At 51.4% G+C, this 13,121-nt stretch overlaps 2 protein-coding genes across 4 annotated transcripts in view; one reads left to right on the top strand and one right to left on the bottom strand.

Moving 5' to 3' along the window:
• LRMDA (leucine rich melanocyte differentiation associated) overlaps window positions 1-13,121 on the top strand; it is a 659,079-nt gene that overhangs the window by 11,934 nt on the left and 634,024 nt on the right. The window contains exon 1 of one of the 3 annotated variants that reach the window (XM_039554353.1): window positions 6,189-7,230. The exons of 1 other annotated variant lie outside the window; for it this stretch is intronic. The gene's annotated coding sequence lies outside the window, so the exon portion shown is untranslated. Of the gene's footprint in view, window positions 1-6,188; window positions 7,231-7,267; window positions 7,314-13,121 lie in introns of those variants that run through there. One more of the 3 variants, XM_039554352.1, reaches the window with a different exon arrangement.
• Window positions 1,322-5,580, bottom strand: ZNF503 (zinc finger protein 503). The gene is made up of 2 exons (XM_039554349.1): window positions 4,741-5,580; window positions 1,322-3,636 (listed from the first exon to the last, which is right to left on the bottom strand). Exons 1-2 carry the CDS (start codon window positions 5,047-5,049, stop codon window positions 2,116-2,118), a joined length of 1,830 nt encoding a protein of 609 aa, XP_039410283.1. The 5' UTR covers window positions 5,050-5,580; the 3' UTR covers window positions 1,322-2,115.

The raw sequence follows: 13,121 nt of genomic DNA on the forward strand, positions 1-13,121 counted from the left end.
ATTTGGTTAAAGCGCAAAGCATTTCCCGTGCCGCTTTTGGACAGAGTGCCAAAAGAGCCGCAGCGCGGCCCAGCACCGGCCTCCCCGTGTGTGTGTGTCCCGGCCCCGCCGCGGGTCCGGCCCGGCCCCGGCGAGCGAGCCGTGCGGGACGGCCGGGCGGCCGCTGGAGCTTCAGTAGCTTGCTGCTTTTCTCGCCTTTGCACATTAACGCTAACTTCCACTAATTATCTGGAGTAAATGTATTAGACTAATTAGCATCTGGGCACCACGGGAAACTCTGAACAGTAATTATATTGTGGAGGGCTCCAGAACGAGGGAGAAAAACCCAGTGATTTGTCAAGCAAAGTCGCCGCTTGCAACTTTGCCCCCCGCCAGCGCATCGCGCTGGGGCCGAGGCGAGGGCGGCCGGGAGCGGGGGAGCGGGGCCGAGCGAGGGGCAGCAGGTATACTCGGCTCCGCCTGAGCCGCTGCCTGCAAGCGCCTGGCGGACCGCGGGGCAAAGCCCTTCGCTCTGGCATTGCTGTTACACGCTTGGGTATCGCTTTTCCCACTATCTCGGCGGCAACGAGAGTTTCCGCAGTTTCGGTAGCTGCTCCGGCTTTTCCGTCGCAGCTCCCGCTCCTACCTGAATGCAGGACGACGAGCCGGAGCTGGGCGGTGGCCCTTGGGCGCTAGGAAACTCGGGCTGGGGAGGCAGAGACGCGGCGCAGGCAGGGGCAGCCCCTCTCGGTATCACGTCGAGTTTGGCACTGCACTTCAGCAAAGAGCAAACTCAGCCCAAATAACGGATGGCTTTTTTTTTTTTTTTTTTTTCCCTCCGTCCCTTCGTTTTTAAAAGAAAATGAGTTTTCAGAGCTGTCCGGTTTTTTTTTGTTTTTTTTTTTTAACGTGATGATCTTTTGTGCTGCGGTGCGAACTGAAGAAAGAAATTGAAAATAACTGGATGAGCTCAAACAGTGCTTCCCTAATTACTTCTGAACTTCTCATTTAGAAAGAGATGAATAGTAATACATTACATTGTAAAAAAAAAAAAAAAGCTTTCGGACAATCATCTTACACTTTTACAAAACAGTCTTGCCTTCCCCATTTCTTTCTAAAGAAAGAAGTCTTCTATCTGAAAACTAGTTTTAAAACCAGGTATTTCACAGTAAAAACATTTTCTTAAAAAGTTTGACTTCTTTAAGAAAGGGAAAGAGATTTAAGTGACTCTCAAGTTTTCCTATTTCGTGCCAACAAATTCTACTGAAAAGAAAAAAAACCCAACTCTGACTGATTATTTTTTAAGAGAGCCCTGGGGTTACAATAAAAAAAAAACTTTGGGTTTTGGTTTTGGTTTTTTTGTGGTTTTTTTTAATTTTTAATTAAAATTGAATAAACGCTTAAGGAGAAATTAGCAGTCACCTCCATCCAAGACCTACTCGGGTTTTATAACAGAATCAAAGCGTATTTAAAAAAAAAAGTAAAACCTTTTAATACATCAAATATACGGAATTTTAATCTTTAAAGCGATACATTGTCTATTTTAGTACATGACGTAAACCTTACTTAACCCTTTTTACAGGGTGGACTTAAAAATTAAAAATAGTTAAGTGTTCCTTTTAAAGAACAAAATAAGGCAAATGAGGTTTTTGGAATAGAATTGTTTTTGTTTTTCTTCCAGAATACATACAAAAAAATACCAATTCTCTTTCAAGGGTATACACCTTAAAAATAATTGCAATTTGAAATTATAACTGACAAATTGCGAGTTGTTTTTTAGTAACAAACATGCATGTAAATTTTTTTGTTTCAATGAGACATTAAATAAGAACGTACAATACAATCATAGCAATTTCAAAGTAACATTAAAGAGAAGACCTCTATCTTTTTATTTATATTCTACAATGGGTGTTCCACTTTTACCTATTGAGCTCAGTTTAGTAATGCACTTTATGATTCGTTGTCCCGCTTGAAGCTAACATAAATAAATACAGTGCTCATGGATCCAGTCCTCAAATGAACACTATTTTATAAAAAGTCAGATTTTTTTTCTTTCCAACTTTTATAAAGTTTTGCAGGGCTTCCTTCCCTTACCGCTAGACTTTGTGTTGTGTGTCAAAGCCCCGCTGCCTGCACTCACTGGTACCCCAGGGCCGAGGCTGTGGTGAGTCTCTGCCCATAGAGTGCGTAAGGGGAGTAGTAGGGTCCGGTGGCAGCGGGCACGGGCACGGGGGCCCCGGGGGTGGGCAGGGGGCTCTTGGAGTAGGGGTGGTAGCGGCTGCCGAGTCCCAGCGCGTGGTGCGGGCTGCGCAAGGCCAGCGTGCCCGGGCTGCCTGGGGCGCCCGTCGTGGGGATGTGCATGTGGCATGCCATGGCTGCAGCCGCTGCGCTGGCCAGCGAGGAGGAGCTGGGGTAGCTGGAGAGAAGTTTATCGGTGCCCGGGAAGGCAGTATGGGTCCGCAAATGGCTAAGCAGCTCCTCCGAGGTGGCAAAGCGCTTGTCGCAGGGTCCGTTGGCCGACACCCAGTTGCAGATGTGTGGCTGGGGGTCATTGGGGAGCATGAAGCCGTAGGGGTACAAAGGGTGGCCGGCTAGCGAGGGCGGCGTGGCCCCGGTCAGCGAGGAATGGACGCTGTGCAAAGGATGGGTGGGGTAGACGAGGGGGTATCCGGACTTGAGGGCTTGGTCGTGGGCGCAGGAGGCTCCGGCGGCGCCTGCCAGGTGGCTAGCGCAGTGGTAGCTCAGGCAGTAGGGGTCTCGGCACAGGCTCGCCGTCATCACCGACGGCGGCGACGCGCCCGCCAGCGGGCTCGATCCCGCCGGCTTGCTGCAGCCCAGGCTGCTGGCGGCGGCCAGCTGGGCCCCCACCAGGCTCGAGGATTTGGTGGGGTCCAGAGCCACTCCGTGCGGCAGGAACTGTGGCGGGTAGCCGGCGTAGGCTCCAGCCAGCGTCCCCGGGTAGCTCATGCCCGCCGGGGGCAGGGGGAAAACGGTCTGGCCCGGCTTGTAGGGGGAGACGGGGGCCACGAGGCCGGAGCCCAGAACGGAGGTGGAGGAGGTGGCGGTGGTACTGCTGCAGGAGGAGGCGGAGTCCGATGCGATGGGCTTGGAGCCCGGCGTGCTCTCCTGGTGCTGGTTGACCTCCACGTTAATCCCGGCACAGCTCACGCTAATCCGGCTGTGGCTGATGCTGGTGGTGCCCGGGCCTCCCTCCGAGCCGGCGCTGCCGCTCTTTCCGCAGCCCTCCGAGTCCTTCTTGTCCTCCCCGCCTTTTCCCTCGGCCGGCAGCAGTCCGGGCGAGCAGGCGGAGGCGCTGGAGTTGGGGCTGCCTGTCCTTGGGGTGAACGGCTGGCAGGTGGCGCTCGGCACCCGGAATCCCGACTTCTCCCCGGCCGCGACCCCCGCGGCGGGGGCGCCCGCGCAGCCCGCCGCCCCCGGCTCCTTCTTCTCGGCGCCCGGCTTGGAGTACGGCTTGAAGCTCGACTTGTCCTCCACGCCGATGTCGCTGAGCTTCAAGGGGCCCGACTTGGAGTCCTTGTCGCCTCCGGAGCCATTGGAGGTGACCGAGGAGAGTTTGGAGGAAGGGGACGGGTCCGGCTTCCCTATCTGCGAGCAAGTTTGTGCCAAAAGGGCCAAGGGGCTCTTCTTTGCATCCAGCTGCGGAAATCAGAAGGACACACAAAGAGATTTAATCGGGGTCTGAGAAAACCCTCGGTGCATACATAGGACTCTTGTCCCGTAGGTTTTTGCAGAGTACAGCCTGGAAGTAACGAACAGTTTGTGCGCATTCATCAACTTGACAGCCCCCTCCCCTGAATGCACCATTTTCCATAAAGCCTTTAAAAAGGGCTGGGGATTTTCGTATCCCTGCGAGCCCGCCGCGGCCGCCTTCAACGCCCCCAGCCTCCCCCCGGCAGCGGCCCGGGCAGCGCGGAGCTCGGCGTCTCGGCGTCGCTCGGGCCGTGCTGGCGCGCAAACCCGCCCGTGAACTATAGCGACTGCAGCATTTCTGCACCCTGACTGGTGGCACTATTTATAAACAGAGCTCGAGTTAGCCGGCGAGCAGGGCTCCCCGGGAGAAGGGTGTCCTCGCTCCACGGAGACCTTAATGAAATCATTCATTCCCACGGACACACCCTTCCCACCACCCGCTCCGTTTCGAGTTTCGGTCCCGCAAACAGCGAGCTATGCCGAGAGGGACCGGCAACCTCGACAGAGCAGAAAGGGGACTAATAGGCCCCCCCGAAGTACAGATCCGTGTCGGTACTTAATCGGTCGGGGAGCCGAAATAGTTATCCTGCCGCACCCACATTTGAGCTTGTCGCTTTCCGCGTTGTGCCGTCCCGTCCCGTGTCTGTACCCCCCCCCACACCCCAAAACGCTCCCTGCAAAAGCAAGGTTGTTTGGCACTCGGAGCGCTGCTTATTTGCGTGGCCGGATCGTGACCGCAGCATGGATCGGTTCCTTCCACTCAACCCTCCTCTCAAAAAAAAAAAAAAAAAAAAAAGCAAAAAAAAAAAAACCGCTCAAAATAGCAAAAAGAAAATATTAATTTACACAGGAACTAGAAATTATCCCAGTAAACACGGAAACAATACCCAGGAGCGGTTCCTCGCACTAACTCGAGATCAAAAGAAACCCCTGTCCCGGTATAAATGCATTTCAAAGCGCAGGAAAGTGCCGAAGGCGGCTGGCGGAGCCGCCATGCACAGCCAGCGCCCGGGCAGGGACGGGAGAAAGCGACGGGGGCCGGGTCCTTACCTCAATGGGGCTGACGGGCGTGGAGGGTAAAGGCTGCAGGTATTCAGGGTGTAAAATGTGTCCAGTCCGCGCCGTGAGCATTTTCAAGACTTTGATGGGAAGGCGGTTGGCTTGGCGTAGCGGGTCCGAGGGGGGGACGGCGTGGAAGCAGGGCTTGGCGGCGGCGCTGCTGCCGTTATTCCCAGCGTGCCCGTTCGGCCCGGCGAGGTCGGCGGCGCTGCGGCTGCGGCGGGGGCTGCCTCCGGGCTCGCTGAGGCTGCTGCTGCGCTTACTACTTCTTATAGCAGAAAGCGAGGGCGATGTGATCATGACCCAAAACCTCGCATGAAAACTGGGGCAAGTGGCGCCGCTCGCACTCGGAAACGCTCGCTCGCTTTCTACGGGCGAGAAAGGAAAAAAGCCACACGCCCCCCGAGCAGAAAAACAAACATACAATGTCCCGTGGCTCTCTCTGGCGGGGAGGGCGTGGGTGGAGAGGGGGAGGGAAAGGGGGAGCCGGCCGGAGAGAAAGAGGAGGAAAAAAAGCCGAGTAATCCTTGGGCTGTGCTGGGGGCGGGGGTGGGGGCTGCGAGCGTGTGCCGCGATCCCCCTCGGCCGCTCTCAGCTCCCCCGGCTGGCGCGGCGCGGAGCGCTCGCCTCCGCCGCTCAGCTGTGATGCGAGCCGCTGCCCATCCAGCCCGGGATCTGGCAAAGAAACTCACTTCAAAAGCAGCTGAATTAGTCTGAGATTAAAGCCTTTGCCGCCTTCCAATCAAATGGGACCCCGAGGTGATTGGAGGGTCAAGGGGATGTGACGTTCCCTTTTCTGGGGCTTTTTTTCCTCCGTTTTTAATGGTCTCTCGCTCTTTTTTTTTTTTCCCCCCCCTTCCCTTTCTCGTCCGCCTTCCCTCTCCCCTCCCCTCCTTCCTTGTTTTCGCTGCTAGGATGGGATGGGCGTTAATTCTGTGTTTCACATCACGCGCTGCGAACGTTTTTCTTCCTCCGCAGCCAGCGCGGCTCGCACGGCAGCGGCGGAGCGGCCGCGGGGCTGGGGGCGCCGCGCCTGCCGGGGGGCGGCCGCGGGCTCCGCCGCCCTCCCCCCGCCCGCCCCCGCCGCTCGCACACCGCCCCGAGCACGACCTGCCGCCCGCCACGCACGGCGCTCACGGGCCCGGCCCGCGCTCCCCCTGCCCGGGGTCGGCCCGCCGGGACCGCTCCGGAGCCGCCGCTGCGCCGCGTCCCCTCTGAGATCCGCGGAAGGGCGCGGGGAGCTTTTCCCGCCCCTCCCGCCTCACAGCGCGGGGGAGGCTCGGACGAGAACCTGCAGAGCGCCGGCCTGCACGTCGCCGGCGGCAGCGGGCGGGAGCCGGGGCGCTGCAGCGCGGCTTGCGGCGGCGCGGGGAGCGCGGCGGGATTGGGGGAGGTCGTCACACGCGGGGCTGTCACGCACAGCCCGCCGCCGCCTTTCGGGACTCTCCGCCCCGCCGTCAATTGTCAGTGCTCCCCAACCGCAATCAATCAGTTATTTGTCAGCCCCTGTCAATCCGCCCTTGATTTATGTCAGCTTTTGTTGCTGATTACAAGCCTGGTGTGACTTGAAGGGGGAAGGAGAGAGAGAGAGAGGGAGGAAGGAAAACAGAGGGAGAGACGGGCTCCTCGGGAGAAAAAGCCTTTTAATTTTCGGAATAAATCCTTGGAGTAAACTGGATTTGTTTGCCAGGACCCGGTAGCCCTCCCCAGCCCCTCATCGCCCTGTCGGGGAGGGCTGATGGGCTCCTCTTCCCCTTACCTCTTGGTCCTCTTCGAAAGTGTCCTTCGTCCCTGCACCCGCCGGGCTGAACCGGTCGCCGGCAGCGGGGGCCTGGGGAGGCGGCCCCTCGCCCTAACGAGAGTACTGGTTCGCCATTTATGTGTTTGATTTTCAGCTAGGCTGTGTTGGGAGCCTTGTGGGTATGCACGCGGTATCCACCCGGGCGTTACATACGTCCTGCTTTGTGTCTGTGCGCTCCCGAAGGATACAGAGTCCTCTGCCCTCAACCCCATTTTTACCGGTGCCGGCGGATGCCCCGAGAGGAATCCGCAGCCCTTCAAGGCGCTGGATTGCCTTTTTCCTTTCTCTTTGTACTTTGCTTCCCACTATCCCCCCCACCTCCTCATCCCATAACATTTTTTCACAGGCAAAATGTGTTAATCAATCTTTTACTTTTGTTTCCGGATCTGACATGGTGGCCCACACAATCTACAACATTAACAAAAAGGTCACTTAGAGATAAAACACGTTTGACAAGTGAAGAACAAGGCAAGTGCTTTAGGGGTCGCGTCCAATTCCTGACCTGGACTCCAACCAGAACAGGCGCTGATCCTGGAAGGGTTGGACGAGAGGAAGGACTTTCACTTTCTCACGTTTAGATCTGCTGAACCAAGTCCTTTTTCTTCCCTTGAAACACCGATCTGCCCCAGTCCCTAAACAGATGTGTCAGATAGTCTTTAACGACCTGCTCTTCTTACGAGGTATATGTAAGGCAGGTTTTCCTCGCTATCCCCCCCCCTTCCCCCGCCCCCGCCAAGCGGTACCCTTTAAATCTTGCAGCGCAGTAAGTATATCTGCTGTATTTTATTTAAACCACTTTACTCTTTTACTATAGTGCATAGAGTAGGCTAAATATGCGGGGCTCCTCTAGTTTCAATAAAGATGCGATTAATTTTAACAAACCTCCTAATTTCTATATTTTCTCTGAAAGATAAGGTTTATTGGCATAACTTCTCAGTGGAGAGTCATAAACGTACTTTCATTTTGCAATCACCGCGGTATCTTGCAAGACAGACAAAATTAAAAGACGGGGGGAGGAGGTAGAGACAGAATCTTGCATAAACCCCACGATATTGCAGTAGGACTGACAAGACCCACAACTTGCCCTCAAGGAACTCCCCCCCCTTTCCTTTATCTAGAGTGGAAGTGACTTGAATCTGCCCCAGGTTTTCCCCCAGTTCTTTCTTTTGTTGTCAAGTCCAATTGATAAATGGAGTGCAGTAAAACTCTGGAAGAAAAAAAAAAAAAAAAAAGCTGAAACCTTCATTTGTGTTCATTTGCATTAAAGTGCTTGGAACAGCTGTTTTCCTTACAGGACCGGGGAGACTCCTATCTGTTTTCTCGTTGTATTTATCCTGCCTCCCAGGGTGAAAGACTAAAGATTAATTGTCTTAAGGTAGAGTCAGCTGTGGGAAGGTTCTCCCTCCCCATTTTTCCTCCCCTCTCTCTTTTCTTGTGGAGGTGAGGGTGATTTCGGGAAAGGGTTGTTTTACTTGTAAGCCAGGGAAGCAAAGGCGATAGCCGGTACGTGTATAAAACAGGCAGCGCACCGACGGGAAAAGCGGGGGACGGAGCGGGGGGAACAGCACGAACCCCGATCTTTCTGGCTGAAGTAGAAGCATCAGAGGGTAATTTAATTAGCAACTTCAGAGGACTGCTTTTTCATTCGCTTTTTTTTTTTTTTTTTCCACTCAGCCTTTGAAATGAGATTTAAATCGCACTCAGTACTGTAAACTTTTTTATGTAGAACCTTGTAAAAAAATCAGCCCCAAGACATCTCCTCCCCTTTGCGCCCTCCAAAGCATTTTTGAGCTATGAGAGCTTATTCACTGCGCTTAACACACGCGGAAAACGATTCCCAATGAGGGGCTCGGAGTTAGGATGCACACGCGTAGGATCGGGCGGGCGGCGGGGCTGCAGCTTGAAAGCGGTGCGGAGTTTGTGATTTGCCTGCTGCGGGCTCCTTTCCTCTCTTGAGCCGAAGAAGAGGGATTCTGTCCTGCTCGTTACCTTCGCGAGGGATTCTTATTTAATGAGTCCGTGCAGACGGTTTGCTGTTTGGCATTTACTTGTGTAGTCTTGTTGAAGTTTTGGTGGCTGTTGCTTTCATTCCTTTGAAAAAAAAATTCCAAGGGTTGGAACCCGTCTTCCTCCTCTTACAAAGGAAAACTGTAACTTAAAAAAAAAAGGAGAGCAAAGGAGGAATTAATTAACAAGTGCCAGTCCACACTTTCCTTTACCTACCAGCTATTGGCAAGCATGTCAAGTCGATTTTATTTGCACACAATGGAAATGATTTATTTTCTCTTAAAAAGGAGTGGGCTGGCAGATATTTGAGGAGTAGAGGAGAACGAGAGCGAGAGAGGAAAAAAAGTTTGAAAATGCCTTGAACTATTCACTGTCGAGATGGCTAATCAGTATTGAGGCTCGAGGGCACTCGGGCAGCTTTTCAATGCGGTTTTCCTTTCATCTCAAGCTGGATGGAGGCGCTCAATTAAAAGCCTATCAGTTTGTAAGTAAATCAACGCCTATCAAAGTTGTCACATCAAACAAAACGATTATTATTGCAGCCCGCCTCCCCTATTAATCTCCCTCTAAAATAATCCGCTTGACAGGTCAGGCTGGCGAGCTGCAAACCCTGGTCAGGATCACCCAAAAAACCCGGACTGACTATTTTTCCCCCGGGAGAGGGAACTGCAGAAACCTCGACACCAGTGTGCCTACTCTGCGAGCTTGCTCTCTTGCCATTTAAGTGTCAGCTTCTGTAGATCATGTTGGAAAAGGGCATTTAGTCTTTTAAACGGAACAGCAACAACCCTACAGGCCCTTTAGTTTAGCATGTTTGTTTTTTTCTTTCTCCCTCCTTTCTTTTCTATCGTTTCGAACAAGATTAAGATTTTAATTAGCAGACGCATAGTTGCTGAGTTGTGTCTGGGTTGTGTTTCTATGCGTAACACAATTCAGTTACCTGTCTGTCCATCCGGTGCATCAAGTTTATTTCCTTTGATAGTACTTGCATTTCACTATCTACCCCAATGTTTTTATTAAGATATACATTGCAATGCATTTTTGTAGATGGTGCATCTTCTTCCCCCCCCTTTTTTTTCCCTCACAAGAATGATAGTACTTTGTATAAGAAGATAAGAAATGTGATGGGTTATCAGAAATACACCACCACGAACTCGTACGTTTGGGGAGAGGCTCTTTTCCCCCCCTTTTTTTTTTTTTTTTTTTTAAATGCGAGACTGCATGTGCTCAGCTAATAACTGATGCATCTGCCCAGGTATCCAGCAGAGGTGTGGGGTATTTATTCCAGAATGTTATTAAAGCAAATAGTTTGAAAGCTTGCCAACATAAAGTAAGATTTCCAAACCTCTTCCCTGTTCATATAGTACCTGAAAATATTTACCCTTATGATTGTAATTACTTTCCTAACACATAGAAGCAATATATATTTTACTCTGCATGAGATGCAGGTAATCGTTTTATAAGCGGTGATAATTTCAGAGCCATCTTCAAAATAATAGTCACGTTTAAGCGAACGTGAATTTTAGTAGTCAGTGGTATTTTTACTAAACGAGTAGAAAATCACTTTTGTTTGCTTGTTTGGCTGGTTGCTTACTGCTTTCGGAAAGACACCTTCACCTAGAATGTTTTCAAATGCGTTTGTCTAATTTTGTTCCTTTTGTTACACCGAGATAAGGAAGAGATTAATGCACCTAATAATAATAAAAAAAAAAACACCCCAACCTTTCTCTTTTTAGCCCTTTGACAGATTTCCCTCTTGACATTGTTTCATGTGTGAGTGTGAAAATTTTTACTCCCTTGTCGAAACCCGTTTGCCAACAGCTATTTTCCAAATCTACCCTCTTTTATGTTTAAGGTGTTTCTTATGCAAACAGCTGTTATTTAAAATACGCCTTAAGGTAACTTTCTAGAGGGAGAGGGAGAGAGCGAGAGCAAGTCAAATGATTGCAATGACACGAGCAAGACTGGGTATGTTTCCTGTTAAGTGCATGGAGATTTTTAGTGTCATTTCACGTTCTTAAATGTACTACGACTAAAATGATCGAGCCCAAAGCGAGTGAACACGTTTCCTAATTTGTACATAAGTAACTTGAATTGGTATTTGGTGTCTAGATTCTAAGAATGAAAAAAAAAAAACCAAAACTTGTAGCTTTTTTAACACCTTGGTCTGATCATTCCATCTCAGCAATCATAAAGGCATCTTTGTGTTTATCTTCTGCGAAAGCCTGGAGGCTACGGGAGAGAATTGTACCAACTAAGCACATATTTGGTTACAGTAATCCCTCAGAAATTAACCATGGCACACAATGGAGGCGATCTCCAGCTTCCTCACTCAGATTCCAAATGTAGAGAGTGTTTATTGACAACTTTGTTATGGAAACTGTGCAGATCAACCAGATGCGTCTTCAGCAGGGAGGTACAATGTAGGAACAGCATCCTTTGAGATATGAGGAAGAGTTTTAAGGATATGGCTGGAAAAGGCATTGGAACCCCAATAATTAACCTTATCTAAACACCCAAATGACAAATGAACAATGATCCTGAACTCAGTTACACGACAGCTATGTTTGGCAGGGGCAGGAAGAAGCATGCAATATATCTTAGCTATTTTCTTGAAATAGTCTAGGTCCACGATCCCAAAAGGTTAAAATAATCTTAATTTTTAATAACTATTAGCTTGTTTTCAGTTATCCCTAATGATGCATTTAGGTCTCCTCTAATCCCCACTGCTTCCATTTTTAGCTTTTTACACTCTAAAATTAATTCCACCTAAAGTACATTTTTCATTTTGTACTGTACTAGCGACGTGCAAATAATTTACATCAGCGTTCATCAGGACGGTCCTGAAGTGATGGATCATTTTGTTGAGTTGCAGTAAAAGTGCAGAATGATCTATAATGATGTAATATATACATTAAAAGGGTGTCTGGATGATCAGAGTTTTGCTAAAAATGTAAAAGGGCTTTTTGATTGATAACAGGGTTGCTGTTTTTCTGCAAAGGCTGTCACAGGCTGACACAATGCTTGAGTTATTAGGGCAGAGAAGGGCAACCATAAATTTCCAACGTCAGGCAAAAACTCTCTTTATTGTCTATATGATGGATGGGCCTCCGTACTAGACACCAAATACTTCGTATCACCCTTAAATGGGAACACATTTTTCGTGGCCATAATTCATGTTTTTTAAATAGAAAGTTTGAAATGCCTGCCTATATTTCACAATCCTGACATATTTATGAATCACTCCCTGCATGCAAATATAATTATTTAAAGCACTGAGGTGACATATGGGTTAGAAATGTACCAAATGCTGTTAGCGGAGTGATTTTTTTTAATTCCCTAAATTGAACACCATAGAAAACTCTGCCTGTCTGTTCAGATCAATAAAGTCGAAGGTGAAGTTTTACTGATTTTGTCAGTGCCACATACAGATATTCGGTTTTGATTAGGTGAAGCTGACAAAAAGGGAGTCTTTTTGCAATTACCATTAGGTTAATGAAAGTAACACTCATCTTTCTCCTGGCACCCCACGCAGACATACGCGTTTTCCCCCTTTTCTTTTCGGGCGATGAACTAGCCGGAGGTAGATTTGACAGCCTTTTTTGGTTTTTTTTCTTCCGTATTTATTTTCCGTCCAGCTGCGCTCGTCTCGGAGGGAGTGCCGGTGTGCCGGCGGGAGAGGGGGCTGATGAGAGCGGGCTCGGCCGCCCGGCGGTCGGGCAGGGCGGCCAGGGCTCTCCCGGCCCTTCTCGCCCCCGCCCCGTCGCGGCGGCCGCGGACCCGCCCGTCTCTCGCCGCTCCCCCGGCTCTCCGCGGCAGCGCGGGGCAGGCGGCGGGGCTGCCCCTGCCCGGCACGGCGGTACCTGCCCGCTCAGGTGGCGGGCTCGGGACTAGCACACCAGCAGCGCAGGGCGGGCGGCTGCTCCGCTGCTGGTTTGCTTTAGCTGATTACGGGGAAAGTCATTCCACCCTCTCGCCGGGGAGACCCGAGCAGCAAACGCCCACGGCACGCCAGGGCCGGGGCCGCCGCCCAAAGCCGCGGAGCACCCCCGCGGCCACCGACACTTCCGCCGGGGCGGGCGGAGCCGCCCGTGTCCGCTCCTCCCGCCCGCCGGCTGCGCCCGCCCCCCGCCGCGGGCAGAGCGGGGCCGGCGGGACGTGCCCGGCCCTGGGCAGGGGCTGCGGGAGGGAGCTGGCGCGGGGCCGGCGCTGCGCGGGGGCACTCGCCGCTGCTCCCGCGGGTGCTCCCGCGTGTCTTCGCGGCGCCCCACCGCAGCCTTTGGTCGAGCTCCTCCTGCCTCGGGCGGCTGTGCCCGCAGACCGGGAGCTGCTTACTCAGCCTCAAGGTCTGACCCGTAACGTACACCTTTGTATTTAATTAGTTGAAACTCATGTTATTTTCAGTAGAGCTCGAGGGATGTGAGCATCAAAACCACAGAGTATATTGAATATTTTTTCCCGTGGACTTGTGTGTGAATGTGTAAAATATTTGCACTAGTCCAAACTTTCTATAGCAGGCTGACTCTTTGCCCATAAAATGTTAAATCAACCATGACCAGACTCA

Source organism: Corvus cornix, chromosome 6, assembly GCF_000738735.6.
Source record: "Corvus cornix cornix isolate S_Up_H32 chromosome 6, ASM73873v5, whole genome shotgun sequence".
Lineage (NCBI taxonomy): Eukaryota > Metazoa > Chordata > Aves > Passeriformes > Corvidae > Corvus > Corvus cornix.